An 18,132-nucleotide genomic window follows, 5' to 3' on the forward strand; every position below is an offset into this window, starting at 1 on the left:
GATAAATAGGCCAGAGTAGCACACCCAAATGAGGAATATGTCACCTCCAAAATACAAAGAGGCCCACTAAGTATCGTGCCTCCTTTTTAGTTGTGGCAGCGGCCAGATGCAATAACTTATCCTTCACTTTAGAAGGAATGTCTCAACATGTCCCACACCACCGACCCCTGGAAATTTCACTGAAGTGGAAGGTGCCTAAATTTTGGGAGATTACCTTTCCACCCTCTAACACACAAATATTTTACCAGTAAGTCCAGAGTCATTGACACTTCTTCCTTACTAGGTCCAATAAGCATAATGTCATCAATATAATGGACCAGTGTGATGTCTTGTGGAAGGGAAAGGCGATCAAGCTCCCTGCGGACTAAATTATGACATAGGGCTGGAGAGTTGATGTAGCCCTGAGGTAGGCAAGTGAAGGTGTATTGCTGGCCTTGCCAGCTGAAGGCAAACTGCTTCTGATGGTCCTTTGAAACAGGTATGGAGAAAAAGCCATTAGCGAGATCAATAGCTACATACCAGGTACCAGGAGATGTATTAATTTGCTCAAGCAGTGACACTACAACTGGAACAACAACTGCAATTGGAGTCACCACCTGGTTAAGTTTTCAATAATCTACTGTCATTCTCCAGGATCCATCTGTTTTTTTTTTTGCTCAGGCCAAATAGACAAGTTGAATGGGGATATGGTAGGAATCACCATCCCTGCATCCTTCAAGGAATCGCTGCAATCCCTCCAGGAATGCAGTATTGGTTTTGGTTTACTATTTTCCTAGGTAGGGGAAGTTCTAATGGCTTCCACGTGGCTTTTCCTACCATAATATCCCTTACTCTATTTGTCAGGGATCCAATGTGGGGGTTCTGCCAGTTGCTGAGTATATCTATTCCAATTATGCATTCTGGAACTAGGGAAATCACTACAGGATGGGTTCAGGGACCCACTGGACCTACTGTGAGACAGACATGAGCCAAGACTTCACTAATAATCTGACCTCCATATGCCCCCACTTTGAATGGTGGGCCACAGTGACGTTTTGGGTCTCCTGGAATTAGTGTCAGTTCAGAGCCAGTATCCAGTAATCCCCAAAAAGTCTGATTATTTCCTTTTCCCCAGTGAACAGTTACTCTCATAAAAGGCCATTGATCCCTTTGGGGAAGGCTGGGAAAAAGATTAACAGTAAAAATTTTTGGCAGTGTATTAGAGTCCTTCCTCAAGGGGACTTGGCCTCCCCTTCATTTAAGGTGTTGTGGGTCTTCAAACTTGCTCAATTCTGGGAATTGATTGAAGGACGGTGACTCTCTATTCTGGTGATTTGAGTTAGACTGCTGTTCACCTGATCTACAATTCATCTGTTTGTACAGCTCAAGTAAACATTTAGTAGATTTCCTATCTATTTCACTCCTAGGGACACCATGGCTAAGTAGCCAATCTCATAAATCCATATGACTCAGACTATTCTAATTACTGCTTTGACTTTTCTCTCCATTACAGTAACCATGCCCACTTGTCTTTGTCGATTAAATGCCACCACTTGGCCCCTACCACCAAGGGGTCCCTTCAGCCCCATGGTAGTTAGGTGTCTTAATTCAGTTAGGGCAGCTCCCACTGTCAAATCTGACTTACATAAAATAGCAATCACAGGAGTCTTCAAGGATGCTGGAGCTCCCTTCACAAATTTGTTCCTCACAGTTGTGGTAAAAGGTGTGTCCTCTGGGCACTCCATGTGTGGGTCTGCGGTCTAACTTGATAAGTCCACTCTTGTATACCTATTTCCCTAAGCCTTTGGATATCTTCTTCTACACTATACCAAGGCAGCTCTGGCACTTCAACTTGATTTAGTGTAGGCCACCTTGTAATCCATGCTTCAGCAACCCAACCAAATAAACTATTAGATTCTTTCCTAACTTCTTGAGCTGAAACACTGAATGAACAATCTGTGCTTAGTGGACCCATATCAAAAACTCAGACTGATCCATCTTTATGTTCCTTGCACCATTATCCCACACCCTTAATAGCCATTCCCACACATATTTCCCAGGTTTTGTTTGTACATACTAGAAAAGTCAAGTAGTTCTTTTGGAGTGTAACGTACCTCCTCCTGGGTCACACTTTGTACTTCACCTTTTGGGGTTCACTGGGACTTAAGCCTTGTTATAGGTCTAGAAGCCAGAATGGGAGTGGAGGGGCTAACGGTTTTTCTGAGCAGCATGGTTTAGCAGACAAACATGAAATAATCTCTTCAGCTGGGACTGGTTCTGCTGGCAGGACTGATTCAATGGAATTTAGGGGCTCAGTGTCCTTAGCTTCCTGATTATCAGCCCATACGTCCCCATCCCAAGATTCAGGATCCCATTTCTTCCCAATCAATGCCCTTACTTTAACTTCAGATACCTCTCAAGGTTGTCAATTGAGCTGGCATTGTAACTCAGCCACTCTTACAATAAGACTCTGGGTTTGGTTTTCGGCAATTTCAGCTCTGTTACTACAATAAGGCTTTCTTTCAGAGCACAAGTGGAAGTCTTCAGGTCATGTATGCAGCACTTGAGCTTTAACTCTGAAGCCCTGAGCGCATTTCTTTCTTCCACCAGTTTGTCTAGTGAAAGCAGGACAAACCAACCAGCTTCCTTACACTTCTCATTCTGACAAAGCTGTAGAAAGATATCACACATGTGTTCACCCCAAGCCTTGCCTTTCACCAATACCTGATTTACTGGTGGTGATATTTTGTGTAATTGTATTGCCACCTCATGCCATGGACTAGCAGTGCCCTCGTTACTGCTGGATGCAGAGTCATCAACATCTTTAAGACTAACCAGACTTGAGAACCAATTCAGAAAACTCATCCTTACAATTTTGTTTCTCTAGAACCACTCTTGGTACCAAATGTCTTAGGCTGGGTTCTCTAGAGAAGCAAAACCAGTAAAGCATATAAATATATATAGAGAGAGACTTATATCAAGGAAACAGCTCACATGATCATAGAGGCTAGAACGTCCCAAGTCTGTGGATCAGTGTAGAGGCCTCTCCCAATTCACGTAGATACAGAAGCTGGCAAGCCCAAGATCAGCAGATCGGAGAGCAGGGCTCCCACTCACAGGCTATGAAGATCGACGAATCCCAAGTTCGGCAGATAAGCTGACAGCTCAAGTCCCAAGAACCGGAGGTCAGGCAAACAGGAGGCAGCTGCAGGATCCAGAGCAAGCAAAAAGCCAGAACATCTGCTTATATTCAGAGGCAGGCCACACCCCCAGAGAAACTCCCTTTCCACTGATTGGCTACTCACAGTACATTCAGTCATGGGAGTGATCACATATAAACACTTAGAATCATGGCCCAGCCAAGCTGACACACACTCTCAACCATCACAGCTACACACAACAATTAAAAGCAAAGATGTCACCTTGAGGACTAAGGTGGGCCTGACCCAAGCCATGCTATTTTCAATCACCTCACATGCGTGCGAAAGCTGGACAATGAATAAGGAAGACTGAAGAAGAATTGATGGCTTTGAATTATGGTGTTTGTAAAGAATATTGAATATACCATGGACTGCCAGAAGAGCAAACAAATCTGTCTTGGAAGAAGTACAGCCAGAATGCTTATTAGAAGCAAGGATGGCAAGACTTCATTTTACATACTTTGGACACGTTATCAGGAGGGATCAGTCCCTGGAGAAGGACATCATGTTTGGTAAAGTAGAGGATCAGTGAAAAAGAGGAAGACCCTCAACAAGATGGATTGACACAGTGGCTGCAATGATGGGTTCAAACATAACAACGATTGTGAGGATGGCACAGGACCGGGCAGTGTTTCATTCTGTTGTACATAGTTTCGCTATGAGTCACAACAAACTCCACAGCACCTAACAACAATAACAACACACAACAAAATGGATGAACCTTACCATCATATTAAGTGAAAGAAGCAATATACAGAAGAATAGGGTTTGATTTCTTTTATATTCTTCATATGAAGAATAGAGTTTGACTCCTTTTATTCCTTTTATATATTTCTTTTTATATAGAGACCTCAAGTTCTGTTTTACGTGAGGTCAATATGAGTCAGAACCAACTCAACGGCACCTAACAGCATCACCCAGTGCAAACAAGGACAATATGTATACACTTTACTCTGAATCAATTTGTAATTCCATAGTATTTTCACATCTTCTATCATAGTTATATATCCTTTTCATCACATACCTTTACAGCAATTTTCTTGTCGAAATCAGGAAAGTGAATTATTTTATTTAGCTTGGACACGTACAGTATCATTATGGTGGCTGCCATCTAAAGAAAGAGGGAGAGAGAAACTGTAGCAAAATATCTGGAAAGATTGCTAGAGATGCAAAAGCATCATCAGAAGTAAACAGAGTCATCAAAAACAAATATAACAAACCAAAAATTCATTTTCCAGCTTCCAGGAAAAAAATAACTATTTCTTGGCGTATTAAAATTGTTTTCTTGCCACTATATGGACTCCACCAGAACTTACAGACAAAAGTACATCATCAGATAGACTCACACATACACATTATCTCCAGGGGTTCAGGAAACAGTGAGAGAAAGACAATGGTGTTCTGGAGAGTGACCAGAGTACCCACAGTTGGTGAGGCCACCAATTGCTCCTGGACCTCCTTCCCATATACTGATCACATGGCCACACTTCTCATCAGGAGCCTTCCCCCCGCAAAGTGAGGGTGGGGCAGAGACAAGAATAAACATAATTTTTTTAATTTCTATTTTATAAACTGCTTGTTCATTTTCTTCACCCATCTTTTTCTAAGGAGAAATATGCCTTTTTCTTACTAAGTTATCAAAGTTTATATATATACATATATAAATGGTTTTAGAAATTATCCCTTAGATTGCACAGCATGATTGATGTAGTTGGTCTCAATGACTTGTACATGTGAAAAATGTTGAATTAGCAAATGTTGCGTTATCTATATTTTTATAACAATAAAAAATTACAGCAGGAGAAAAAAAAATTATCCCTTAGAGAGTGACACCTGTTGCAAATATTTTTCTCAGTTTGTATTTCATCTATTTTTTTCTCTTTATATTGCTTTTTTTTTTTTTTTTTTTTTGCTTTGAACAGATAATACGTTTACATAGTTCAAAAACTGGAGCAATGTAGTCACACTATGAATTAAGATGTTGCATTCCCACACCTGTCCTTGTCTGCCCCACTTCTACCTCCTCATGGATTACCACATTCATCATTTCTTGTGTGTCCTTCCAGTAAACACAACTTTTTTTAATGTCCAATATTTCCATAATACAGAAGGCAAATTAAGAGAATAAATTTCAAAAAGAGATTTAGTTTTCTCTTCAGTCTAGTCAGTACTGCAGAAATGTCTCATTCAAATCCTATTAATCTAGAGTAAATCAGATATGTTAGAAATATTCCATATTATTATGGAATAAAAAAGTTTAAAATATCCTCTTCCTATGCAAATTTTAGAACTTAGTCAATTTTCCCATATTAGGACAGAAAATTTTAAGGATTCACTCCACATGATTATAATCTTAAAGTTTGCTCTTAATGAGTTTACAAGCTTCAATAACTCGGCACATCCTGAATTAAAACTGTAGTTTGTATTTATACCTCACTTTATAAATACATACTTAAAGAACTATACTAACGCTTATTTAAAATATTCTACAATTCAGACTTTTAAAATTAGGTCTAACTGGCCTCTTCCCTCACAAACTGTCAGTCAGAAAGGCTTTAATTTAATTGAGTACAAGCCAGTAGGTTGAAGTGAATTTATCTGCCTTCATAATTACAAAGCGCACATTATCACATATTCACTGTGATCTTTTCAAATGCTTTTTTCTATATATTTTTACATTGAAACATAATGGTAATATATTTTTTGACCTTAAGGACATGTATTGTTTCCTTGCTGTGATTTTTTTCTTCCTAAAATGATGTTGCAAAAAGTTACTTAGTAGCAAAACATTAACCAGAATAATGGTTTATTTTTAAATAAGTTGAAAATACTTCTAGGCAACTAAGTCCTTCACACTGTTCCCCAGTTTTGTTTTCATGACCAATGAGCAAAAGGATAAAAAGAACTAAGTATGAATTACATTATTCTACATGCAAGTACCTCTCTGATCTTACAGCTGAGTTTAATAGTCAAAGGTCACAGAAAAGGCAGTAGTTTGTATTAGATAAACGAAAAAACCAAAACCGTTGCCATCTAGTCGATTCCAACTCAGAGAGACCCTACAGGACAGAGCAGAACTGCCCCACAGGGTTTCCAAGGAGCAGCTGGTGGATTCAAACTGCTGACCTTTTGGTTAGCAGACAAGCTCTTAAATACTACACCACCCATTAAGAACCCATTGCCGTCGAGTCAATTCCAACTCATAGTCCATATAGGACAGAGTAGAACTGCCCCCTACAGTTCCCAAGGAGCACCTGGTGGATTTGAACTACCAACCTGTCGGTTAGCAGCCATAGCTCTTAACCACTACACCACCAGGGTTTCCACTATGCCACCAGGGCTCCTTATGTTAGATCCAGAGGGCTAAATTCAGTACAATAGTGGGGAAACTTTACTGTGGCTAAATAAAAATTAAAAATAAATATTTGAATTCACTATATAAAAACCTTCAGAGTATATTAATTTTTCACATTGAATCATATTTCAATTTTTTTTACCAACATGCTTAATTTTACCATTTTTATATAATTCCCAGAATATGGCATTATTGAAAGATCAATATACTTCACAGACTTTCTTACAATGACAATGTAAAATCAGATTCTTAAAATATCACATAAATTCTCTTTAGTGATTTACTCAACCCATGTCTATAATAAGAATCCCCCCTTCTTATTATCACTTAAAATCAGCATTCTCGAACTATGCACCTTTGTAGCTAAAAAAGCATATCAATGACAGTCTTTTCCAAATTTACAATTAAAAATGTAATTAACTGATAAAATTTTCTTAATTTTAAGCTTTTTCTCCTTTAAACTTAAGCAAAAACAAAACACACTCTTTGGCACCTGTTACTGCTTAACGGTTTATCTGCTGTAAACCAGCAACATACGACCAAAAGAATAAACAAGTCACAAATTAATGTTAATGGGAAATTCCAGAAACAGGTAAATGGGCTTAGTTTGAAAGAGTACCCAAGCTCACTCTTGTACTTGAGAGGAAAAATTACAAACTGAAGAAGGCAAGTGCAAAGATGTTTTGTTTGGCCCATAAAGAGTTTTATAAAAATCTAAACTGGTTGCCAGCATTTACAAATTGGGAGATTCAATGTAAAATTTCAGATGTCCTCCTTGTCTTGAAAAAAATTAGGAGTTCTGATAGTAAGGGTATAGTGGGTCCCCACCTCATCTCCCCATCCCTCTTCCTATCAGGCAACAATGGCTTAAACTAAGTGTCAAGCACACCCTTCAAGTGCAGCAAGTATTCTGTCCTGTCCCACCCTGCCCCTTCCCCCAATCCATTCATTTGTTACCCTCCAGGCCTTGGAGACTTTGAGGCTTGTGGCCTCTTGCTTTAGAGAAATTAAATCCAATTGTTGTTGTTAGCCGCCATTGAGTTGGCCCCTGACTCATGGCAACCCCAGGCACAATGGGATCTGACTGTTGTGACCCACAGAGTTTTCATTGGCTGATTTCCTGAAATAGAGAGCCAGGCCTTTCTTCCTAGTCTGTCTTAGTCTGGAAGCTCCACTGAAACCTGTTCAACATCATAGCAACACACAAGCCTCCACTGACAGATGGCTAGTGGTTAAACTTGCAGTGCATTGGCTGAGAATTGAACCCAGATGTTCTGCGTGGAAGGCAAGAATTCTAATACTGAGCCACCACTGCTCTCTAAATCCAATTAAGGAACTTAAATTTAAAAGAAATATTCCCCCCTTCATTGTTATGGATTGATTTTTGTCCCCCCAAAATTTTTGTTGGAATTCTAACCTTTTTCCTACGGATGTAATCAGGTTTGGAAATAGGGTTTTCTTTGTTATGTTACTGAGGCCATATCAATGTAGGGTGTGTCCTAAACCTAATCACTTCTGAGTTACAAAAAGAGCAGATTAGACACAGACGTCAGCACATACTGGGAAGACAAATGACATGTGAGGATTGCTAAGAAACCAAAGAACACCCAGTGCCAGCAAGGAAGGAATCAAAACAGTCAAGACCCTTGTTTGTACTTTTAGCCTCCAGAACTGTGAAAAATAAATTTTCATTCTTTAAAGTCACCTATTTATGGTATTTGTGTTACAGCAGATGCGGAAACTAAGACACTCACAAATATAATTGTTCCCAAATTGTAGGATGAAATAAGATGTGTCACTATTTTATGTTGTTCTACAAAGAGTACCATGATCCTCAGCTTCTCTGCCATCTGGATAAATTCGTAAACCACAGTCTTAAACAAAAGCACTTAAAATTTCATCATCTACACTAACCATTAACTAACTAGGAGGCAAATTTATATTTTTCACTTACCTGTCCAATTCCAAGAACAATTGGTGACGGAAAACTACAAGAAACATAGAAAAACAAATAATTTTAGCAACTTATAAAAATTTGAAGACAGTCATGATACATAAGGGCATGGGTTATTGAAAGGTCTTAGACTTTTTTTCAGTCTTAGACAATGAAAATTTAACATCAAATTTATTCATTTTTCATTTGTTCATTTATTTTTTATTTTGTAAAGTTATCATTGCTAAACTTGGCAAGTTTCTATTTCCCTGTAAGGCAGACTGTGGATTGGCCCAGTTCAACCCCATGGAACAAAAGGAGGCAGCTGCAGGTGGAAGAGCAGGTTCAGGATAGATAGCTGGCTTCCAGATAAAAGGAGCAGTTGTGGAGACAAAACTTTTCTCTTTCTCATGGTTTGAGCACAGCCATGATGTCTGGAGTTTTCTACCGAAGCCATCTTGCTTCCATGAGGCAACAAGCACAAGAAAGAGCAGTAATCAACAGTGCAAGATTTCTGTACAGCGTCAGTAAGCAACTAAAACACCTCTCCGCAGGCTTTTTGTCCTATGATAAAAATAAACCTGTGTTTTAGGCACTGTTTTATACAAATGAGGCAAAGATGACCTCTGTATATTGATCTCACGTAGTTTGTAGTTTACTTCTTTACAGCAAGCTGAGGCCCATTAGCCCAAAAAAAACCTACTGGCGCCAAACTCAAATTTGTATACATCCAACTGTTTTTAAAATAGCCCAAATAAGCAGAGATTCAGTCACTTAGAGCCTGCCTGCTTTACATACCTCGCAAAACTGCACCCAACCTCAGCTAGCCATAGATAAGACACAACCCTGTTGCTTGGTAAAGCAGACGGTCTTCAAAGAAGAGGAAGACCCTCAACGAGATGGACTGACACAGTGGCTGCAACAACAAACTCAAACATAACAACTATTGTGAGGATGGTGCAGGACCAGGCAGTGTTTCCTTCTGTTGTACAGGGGATTGCTATGAGGCGGAATCCACAACCCTCAACTGGGAGAAAATTTTTAAAAATCATATATCTCATAAGGGAATTGTATTCAGCACATAAAAAGAACTCTTACAACTCAGTAAGGAAAAGACAAATAACCCAATTTAAAAATGAGAAAGGGTTTGAGATGACATTTCCCAAAGAAGATACGCAAATGGCCCTAAAGGATGTCAGACTTGTTTAAATATTGTGGATACAGAGAGAGTCAGTAGCTGTTTCTTGACAGTGTCAGGACTGAAGCCGCCTGCTTACTAAATAATTTTCAGGAATTTAACCAAGATGGCAGAGCCTTTTAATATGTGAGGGGTAATAGCCCTTCCCCTTTTTGTGAGCTCCTTTGTGAGTATGTGTATGTCCTAAATGAGTATGTCAAATAAATCTCCTCAAAGGAGGATGTCGTCAATGTAATGTCATACCTGTGCTACTGGAGAAAGTTGGATGTGGTTAAGATCTTGCCTGCAAAGATTGTGTACAATGGGAAGGCTGCTGAGATATCCCATGAGTAATCAGGCCAAGGCATATTATTTCCCTTTGAAGGTGAAGGCAAATTGAAGCTGAAAGGCTGTTGAAATAGACATTAAAAACAACATATGATCCAAATCTATGACTCCAAAGTTTTTACCAGTTACTGATTAGATAGTGAGCAATTTCAGAAATATTGAGTATAATATCGGGCCTTAATGAGTGAGACTGCAGCATTAAGGTTGAAATAATCCATCATGAGGTGTCATTTATTCTTTTCAGGTTTAAAAACCAAAACTGGGCTGTTGGATGGAGAAACAGTAGGGATAATCACCCCTTCTCTAAATAGGGTCTTACTGTTGTTGTTAGGTGCCATCAAGTTGGTTCCGACTCATAGCGACCTTATGTACAACAGAACGAAACACTGCCTGGTCCTCAGACATCCTCACAATCGTTACTATGCTTGAGCCCATTGTTGAAGCCACTGTGTCAATACATCTCATTGAGGGTCTTCTTCTTTTTTACTGACCCTCTGCTTTACCAGGCATGACGTCCTTCTCCAGGGACTGGTCCCGCCTGATAACATGCTTCCAAAGTATGTGAGTCAAAGTCTTGTCGCCATCCTTGCTTCTAAGGAGCATTCTGACTACACTTCTTCCAAGACAGATCTGTTCATTCTTCTGGTAGTCCATGATTTATTCAAGATTCTTCACTAACACCATAATTCAAAGGCCTTCAGTCTTCTTCAGTCTTCCTTATTCATAGTCCAGCTTTTGCTTGCATTATGAAGTGACTGAAAATACCATGGCTTGGGTCAGGCACACCTTCATCCTCAAGGTGACATCTTTGCCTTGAAGGCCCTATTTTAATTTGCATTGAGATGTATTAACTATTTTAAGTCGGGGTGAGGAGAGAGGTCTATAAGGTCCCTTTTTGTTAAGTTAATTGTTAAGTGCCAAAGAGGTCATGGATTGGTAACTCAATATTGTAGTGAGGTCATTACCCCTGAAATGATCTAGAGTCATAGAGTCATACAGTCTCAATAAAAATACCAGCAGGTATTCTGTGGAAACCAACAAGCTGATTCTCATATTAAATGGAAAAGCAAAGAGCAAAAATTAGCCAAGACAATCTTGAAGAACAAAGTTGGAGGAATGACTCTACTGGGTATCAGAATTCATTTTAAACAAATGAGACAATATGATATTTGCCCAGTGACAGTCCAATAGGACAAAGACACAGAATAGAAAATTGGGACAGATACACAACTATAAGGACACCTGATTTATGACAAAAGTGACTCTGCAGAGCAGTGAAGAAAAGATGGTATTTCAAGAAATGGTGCCGGGTAATTTGGATATAGAATCCCAACCCCTATCTCACACCATATTTAGCAAGGCAGCACATCACCTCAACCAGCTCATCCATCACCCAACCCTGTGCTGGCTCTCGGTCACTCTCTCAAAACCAAAACACCAAACCCACTGCTGTCGAGTCAATTCCGACTTAAAGTGACCCTATAGGACAGAGTAGAATTGCCCCATAGGATTTCCAAGGAGCGGCCGGTGGATTTGAAATGCCAATCTTTTGGTTAACAGCCGAACTCTTAACCACTATGCCACTAGGGTTTCCAGTCATTCTCTCAGACCAGTAAAAAGTAGAAATATCACAAAAAACTCAGCCCTCAGTTTGTAAATCAGAGGGGAAAACACATCTACCTCAGAGAGGGTAAGAAGAAAAAAAAGCACCAACCTACCCTATCAGAACAAATAGAATAAATGTCTGGGCAGTACCACCATGAGAATAAAATTAACTCTAGCAGATGCTGGGTTATGTCTCCCAGATATCCGCTTCTGGAAGCACTCATTCCCCAGCTGCTGACAGTGTCCTCAGCTGAAGAAGACTGCTTCTCCAATATCACACCACCTCCCTGAGAACAGCTTGCATTCCAATGGCTAGTCTGCGCGGTGTTACAAAGGCCAGGGCCCCTGCCCTCAATTCGGGACAACTCTGTAGAGCCATCCCAGCTCCAGAGCCCCTGGGCTCAGGCCTTTGTTGTTACTGCATCACAGCCCAACTTCTCCCTCTGCCTAATCCTGCTTCCCTCACTCCCCCACAGGAGTTGATCCCAAGAACACACCCCAACACAATTCCTACACACAAATCTCATTTCACAGCCTGCTTCCCAGAGACTACAACCTACAACGTTAAGCAAAACAAGACAACAATAAAACAAAAAAAAACAAACCTGTTGCCATTGAGTCAATTTCAACTTATAGCGACTCTATAGGACAGAGTAGAACTGCCCCACACGGTTTCCAAGGAGTGGCTGGTGGATTTGAACTGCCAACCTTTTGGCAGCCAAGCTCTTAACCACTACTCCACCAGGGCTCCAGACAACAATATAAAAATAAACAATAAATGGCAACAACAACACCTTACAGAAGATAGACGAAAAGGCCAGCCTAGGAGAAAATATAACACACGGAAGAGAAGGACTTCTTCATAATTGTTTAAGCCTACAGAACACTTTAATAAGAGTAAAACAAGAGTTCAACATTGAGACAATGAAAGTAAAATGAGATGAAAACCAGTTAAGGAACAAAATAAAATAAAACTGCCATTTGAATAAATACATTTAGAAACAACAAGGAACGAAATAGACAGTGTAGAAAACTGATTTTGCAACTTTGGGGTAATCATAGTGATTGCAGCAGAAAAAGACAAACTAAAGCTACTAGGCTCTAAAAGATTAACAGATATGGAAGAGAGATAAACAACACTGTATAAGACTAATGGCTATGCCTGATGTGAACTCAATGGAGAGAGAAGAAGATGGATTCAAAAGTAAGTTTCTCTGACATGGGGAAAAGAAAATATTGAATCTTAAGATGTAAAAGCACATTGTTAGAGAAATATCTGTTAAAGAATGCTCAACAAGATTAATACAGCCGCCATGATCTCTCTGTTAAAAATAAAAACAAAAACCTATCTGACAATGGAATCCCATCAGTTAGGAGGTGTCTTAGTTATCTAGAGCTGCTATAACAGAAATAGCACAAGTGGATGGCTTTAACAAACAGAAATTTATTTTCTCACAGTTTGTTGTTGTTGTTATTAGGTGCCATTGAGCCAGTTCCGACTCATAGCGACCCTATGTACAACAGAATGAAATACTGCCTGGTCCTGCACCATCCTCACAATTGTGATACTTGAGCCCATTACTGCAGCCACTGTGTCAATCCATCTCGTTGAGGATCTTCCTCTTTTTTGCTGCCCCTCTACTTTACCACGCATGATGTCCTTCTCCAGGGACTCTCATGGTTGAGGAGGCTAGAAGTCTGAATTCAGGGTGTCAGCTCTAAGAGAAGACTTTCTCTCTCTGTTGGCTCTAGGGGAAGGTCCAGCTTGTTTCCTGGTTCCTTGGAGACCTCCATGTGGCTTGGCATCAATCTTCCCCCATCTCTCCTTCTCTTGACTGCTTAATCTTCTTTACATCTCAAAAGAGATTTAAGACATACCTACACTAATCTTGTCTCATTAACATAACAAAGACAACTCATTCCCAAATGTGATTATAACCACAGGCATAGAGGTTAGGATTTACAATACATATTTTGGGGGGACACAACTCAATCCATAACAGTAGGTAAATCAAAATAATAACCTTGGGAATGGAGAATTTGTGGTAAAAGGGCTGTGGCTGATCACTGTATCCATTTAGATCTTGTATCAACTATGGGATCATAATTACACAACAGTATGTTATGGGGGCATTGGTGGTACAGTAGTGGAATTCTCGTCTTCCATGTAAGAGACTCAGGTTCGATTCCCAGACAATTCACCTTATGCATAGTAGCCACCACCAGTCTGTCAGTGGAGATTTGGGTGTTTCTACGATGCTCAACAGGTTTCAGCGGATCTTCCAGACTAAGATGGTCTAGGAAGAAAGGCCTGGCTATCTACTTCAGAAAATAAGCCAATATAAACCCTATGGATCATGACGATCCAATCCCCAACTGATGATGGGGATGGCACAGGACCAGGCAGCATTTCATTTCGTTGTCCACAGGATTACCATGACTCAGGGACCAACTCGATGACAGCTAACAACAACAACCAATGTTATGTTATAGAACAAGATGTGGAGTGAAGGAAAATGGGGAGCAGTTTACAAGAGTCCTCATCTTTCATGGCAGGGAGGCCATACTAGGCAAAATGGAAAAATGGGTTCAAAAAATAAACATAATAATTTCCACTTCTCAATGTTTTTCATGACCTCTTAATCTTAAAGGGATCTTTAAGAAATATTCTTGTAGTGAAGAAACATATACTTGAAAGTCAACAACTCTTTCATTTGAACTCCAATTCTGCTTTCTTCCATTCAGTTCAGTTAAAATTAAATTTTATATGTACATGCAACTTGCCATCCTCACCTTAAAAATACCTTCCAACTCGGCCAGCAGGGCTAATGGTGAAACAACCCGATATGATGCAATATAAAGTTCACAGGGACAGCTATGAAGTAATCTTGCCAGAAATGTTTAATCTGGATATAATCAAGACTTAAGACCTAACTTGCAGTTAGGAGATAGAGAGAAAATAATTTCTGGAAGACTACAAAGAATAAATTAGACAAATCTAAAATGTTGGACTTTATACAAAACAACTGGCCCAGGCTTTTCAAAAAGTCAGTATCATAGATAGGGGGTGAGACAGAGGGACTATTCTAGATTAAAGTAAGCTAAAAGACGTAACTATACGCATTGCATCTTGATCAAATCCTCATTAAAAACATTAAAAACCATAAAAATATCTTGGGGACAATTGAGATAATTATGAATTCACTATTAAATTATTTTAGAAAGTTACTGTTAAGTTTCTTAAGAGCAACAATAGTGTCATGTAGGAGAATGTCTATATTTGAGGAGAGGATGGTGAAGTATTTCAGAGCACAGTATCAAGATGTTTGCAACTTACTTTTAATGATTCAGAAAAAAAAAACAAATACAGCAAAATGTTAACAACTGTTGTATCTCTATGGTATGTATACGAGTGTTTATTTACTATTCTTTCCATTTCTCTCTATGCTTGAAATTTTTCATAATAAAAACTTGGGGAGGGAATTCTAGGTGATCTCAAAAAATTTTGTTCTGCATCCCACTTTGGTGAGTGGTGTCTGGGATCTTAAAAGCTAGCCAGCAGCCCTCTAAGATGCATCAACTGGTCCCAACCACCTGCAGTAAAGGAGAATGAAGAACACCAAAGACACAAGGAAGTAGTAGCCCAAGAGACAGAAACGGCCACATAAACCTGAGACTTTATCAGCCTGAGACCAGAAGAACTAGATGGTGCCCAGCTACCAGCAAAGACTACCCTGACAGGGAACACAACAGAGAGTCCCTGACGGAGGAGAAAAGTGGGGTGCAGGACTCAAATTCTAGTAAAAAGACCAGACTTAATGGTTTGACTGAGACTGGAGGAACCCCGGAAACATGGCCCCCAGACTCTCTGTTAGCCCAAAACTAAAACCATTCCCAAAGCCAACTCTTCAGACAAAGATTAGACTGGACTATGGGACATAAAATGATACTTGTGAAGAGTGGGCTTCTTAGCTCAAATAGATACATGAGACGAAAGGAGCAGCTCTTGTCCAGAGGCCAGATGAGAAGGCAGAGAGGGTCAGGAGCTGGTTGAATGGACACGTGAAATCCAGGATGGAAAGGAGGAGTGTGCTGTCACAGTACAGGGAGAGCAACAAGGGTCACATAACAATGTATGTATAAATTTTTGTATGAGAGACTAACTGAATTGTAAACTTTCACTTAAAGCACAATTTTTTTTAATTAAACAAATAAAAGCACCTTTCTTCCAATTCTTATTTTTTTATTAAAGAAAATGATTTATAAATAAATAACATCTACAATATGGACCCATATTTATAAAAAGTAATTCACGCTCATACTACTCAGCCAGTAGGAGAAATGAAGGCTTGATACATGCTACAAGATGGATGGAACTTGAAGACATTATGCTGAGTGAAATAACTCAGTCACAAAAGGATAAATATCATATGACCTCACTTATATAAAAAGACAAGAAAAGGCAAATGTATAGAGACCAAAGTTTATAGTGGTAAACAGGAGTGGGAGGGAAGGGGGGAAAGGGGAGTTACTGCTTATGGAGTACTGAGTTTCAGTATACGGTGATGGAAAGATTGTATTGATCAAGGGTAGAGTTGCACAGCCAATTATTGTAAGTGTTGTCAATAAGTTGTACACCTATAAAAAGTTGAATTGGCAAAAGTTGTGTGATAGATACGTTTACAACAATGACAAAAATAAAAAGCAGCTGCTAAGGCTGCTTATGTACAACCAAACATCTCATGGTATCTGGTTCCTTGATTTGAAGGTTTCATGGGAAATTCCAGTTAATTGGCAGAATAACACGGTTAGTCTTCTGTTCTGCCTCCTAGCTTGTCGAGTAGTGCCTGGGATCTCAAAAGCTTGCAAGTGGCCATCCAAAGCACAACAATTGATTTCGATTTGCCTGAAGCAACAGAGGAAGAAAGACAGTCAGGAGTAGAAGGAGGAAATTGAATGTGTGGCTAATTGCCTCCATGAACAACTGCCTCCTTTGCCATGAGACCAGAAGAATTGGATGGTACCCAGCTACCATTACTGAACATTTTGATCAGACTCTATAGAAGAATCCTGATCAAAAGCGGGGAAATGCAGAACAGAATTTGAAACTCTCACGGAATTCAGATTTTCTGGAGCCAAGGAGGCTGGATGAACCCCTGAAACTATTGTATTGCCCTGAGAAATCTTAAAATTTTAAACCAAAAGTATCCCCTGAAGTCTTCTTAAAACCAAACAATAGTTTAGCTTAACTAGTAAAGAATATCTGCCTTGAGCATTATGCTCTTTAAAAACTATCTATATAGGATCTATAAGTCAATCACAAAAAGGCAAATATTGTATGAGACCACTACTATAAAAACTCATGAAAAGGTTTACACACAAAAGGAAACAATCTTTGATGATTATAAGGGAGGGAGAGGTGGGGATGGAAAAACTCTAAATGGACAATAGCTAAGTGGTAACTTTGGTGAAGGGTAAGACAGTACACAATATTGGGGAAGCTAGCATAACTTGTACAAGGCAAGGTCATGTAAGCTCCATGGACACATCCAAACTCCCTGAAGGGCTTAATTACTGGACTGAGCGTTGTGCAGACCATGGTCTCAGGGAACATCTAGCTCAATTAGCATAACATAGTTTATAAAGAAAATGTTCTACATTTTACTTTGGTGAGTAGCGTCTGGGGTCTTAAAAGCTTATGAGTGGCCATCTAAGATACTCCACTGGTCTCACCACTTCGGGAGCAAGGGAGAATGAAGAAAACTAAAGATACAAGGGAAAGATTATTCCAAAGGACTAATGGACCACAACTACCACGGCCTCCACCAGACTGAGTCCGGCACAACTAGATGGTGCCCGGCTACCACCAACAACTGCTCTGACAGCGATCACAATAGAGGGTCCCGGACAGAGCTGGAGAAAAATGTAGAATAAAATTCTAACTCACAAAAAAAGACCAGATTTACTGGTCTGACAGAGACTGGAGAAGCCCTGAGAGTATGGCCCCCAGACACCCTTTTAGCTCAGTAATGAAGTCACCCCTGAGGTTCACCCTTCAGCCAAAGATTAGACAGGCCCATAAAACAAAACGAGACTAAAGGGGCACACCAGCCCTGGACAAGGACTAGAAGGCAGGAGGGGACAGGAAAGCTAGTAATAGGGAACCCAAGGTCGAGAAGAGAGAGTGTTGACACGTCGTGGGATTGGCAACCAATGTCACAAAACAATAATAGCTGTTTAATGAGAAGCTAGTTTGTTCTGTAAACCTTCATCTAAACTACAATTTAAAAAAAAAAAACTATCTATATAGGATAAAACTGAAAACAGCAACTCAAAAAATTGGATAGGAAGCTTAGGGGGCAGTGAGTTTATGTCAATGGGGAAGGAACAACTCAGAAAAGAAGGGTGAGAATGGTTGCACAACTCAAAGAAGGTAATCAATGTCACTGAATTGTACATATAGAAACTGTTGAACTGATGTATGTTTTGCTACGTATATTCTCAACAACAAAAATAAATTATATAAATAAATAAT

General features: G+C 39.6%; 1 protein-coding gene across 8 annotated transcripts in view; it reads right to left on the bottom strand.

The window, feature by feature from the left end:
- SLC35D2 (solute carrier family 35 member D2) overlaps nt 1-18,132 on the bottom strand; it is a 100,786-nt gene that overhangs the window by 75,365 nt on the left and 7,289 nt on the right. For 7 of the 8 annotated variants that reach the window (XM_023735830.1, XM_004381334.2, XM_023735837.1 and 4 more), the window contains exons 2-3: nt 8,489-8,522; nt 4,204-4,290 (exon numbers count right to left, since the gene is read on the bottom strand). In XM_023735830.1, the coding sequence (XP_023591598.1) occupies nt 4,204-4,290; nt 8,489-8,522 (121 nt within the window). Of the gene's footprint in view, nt 1-4,203; nt 4,291-8,488; nt 8,523-9,908; nt 10,350-18,132 lie in introns of those variants that run through there. The other variant, XM_023735834.1, reaches the window with a different exon arrangement.

Source organism: Trichechus manatus, unplaced genomic scaffold, assembly GCF_000243295.1.
Source record: "Trichechus manatus latirostris isolate Lorelei unplaced genomic scaffold, TriManLat1.0 scaffold00082, whole genome shotgun sequence".
In the NCBI taxonomy this organism is placed as follows: domain Eukaryota; kingdom Metazoa; phylum Chordata; class Mammalia; order Sirenia; family Trichechidae; genus Trichechus; species Trichechus manatus.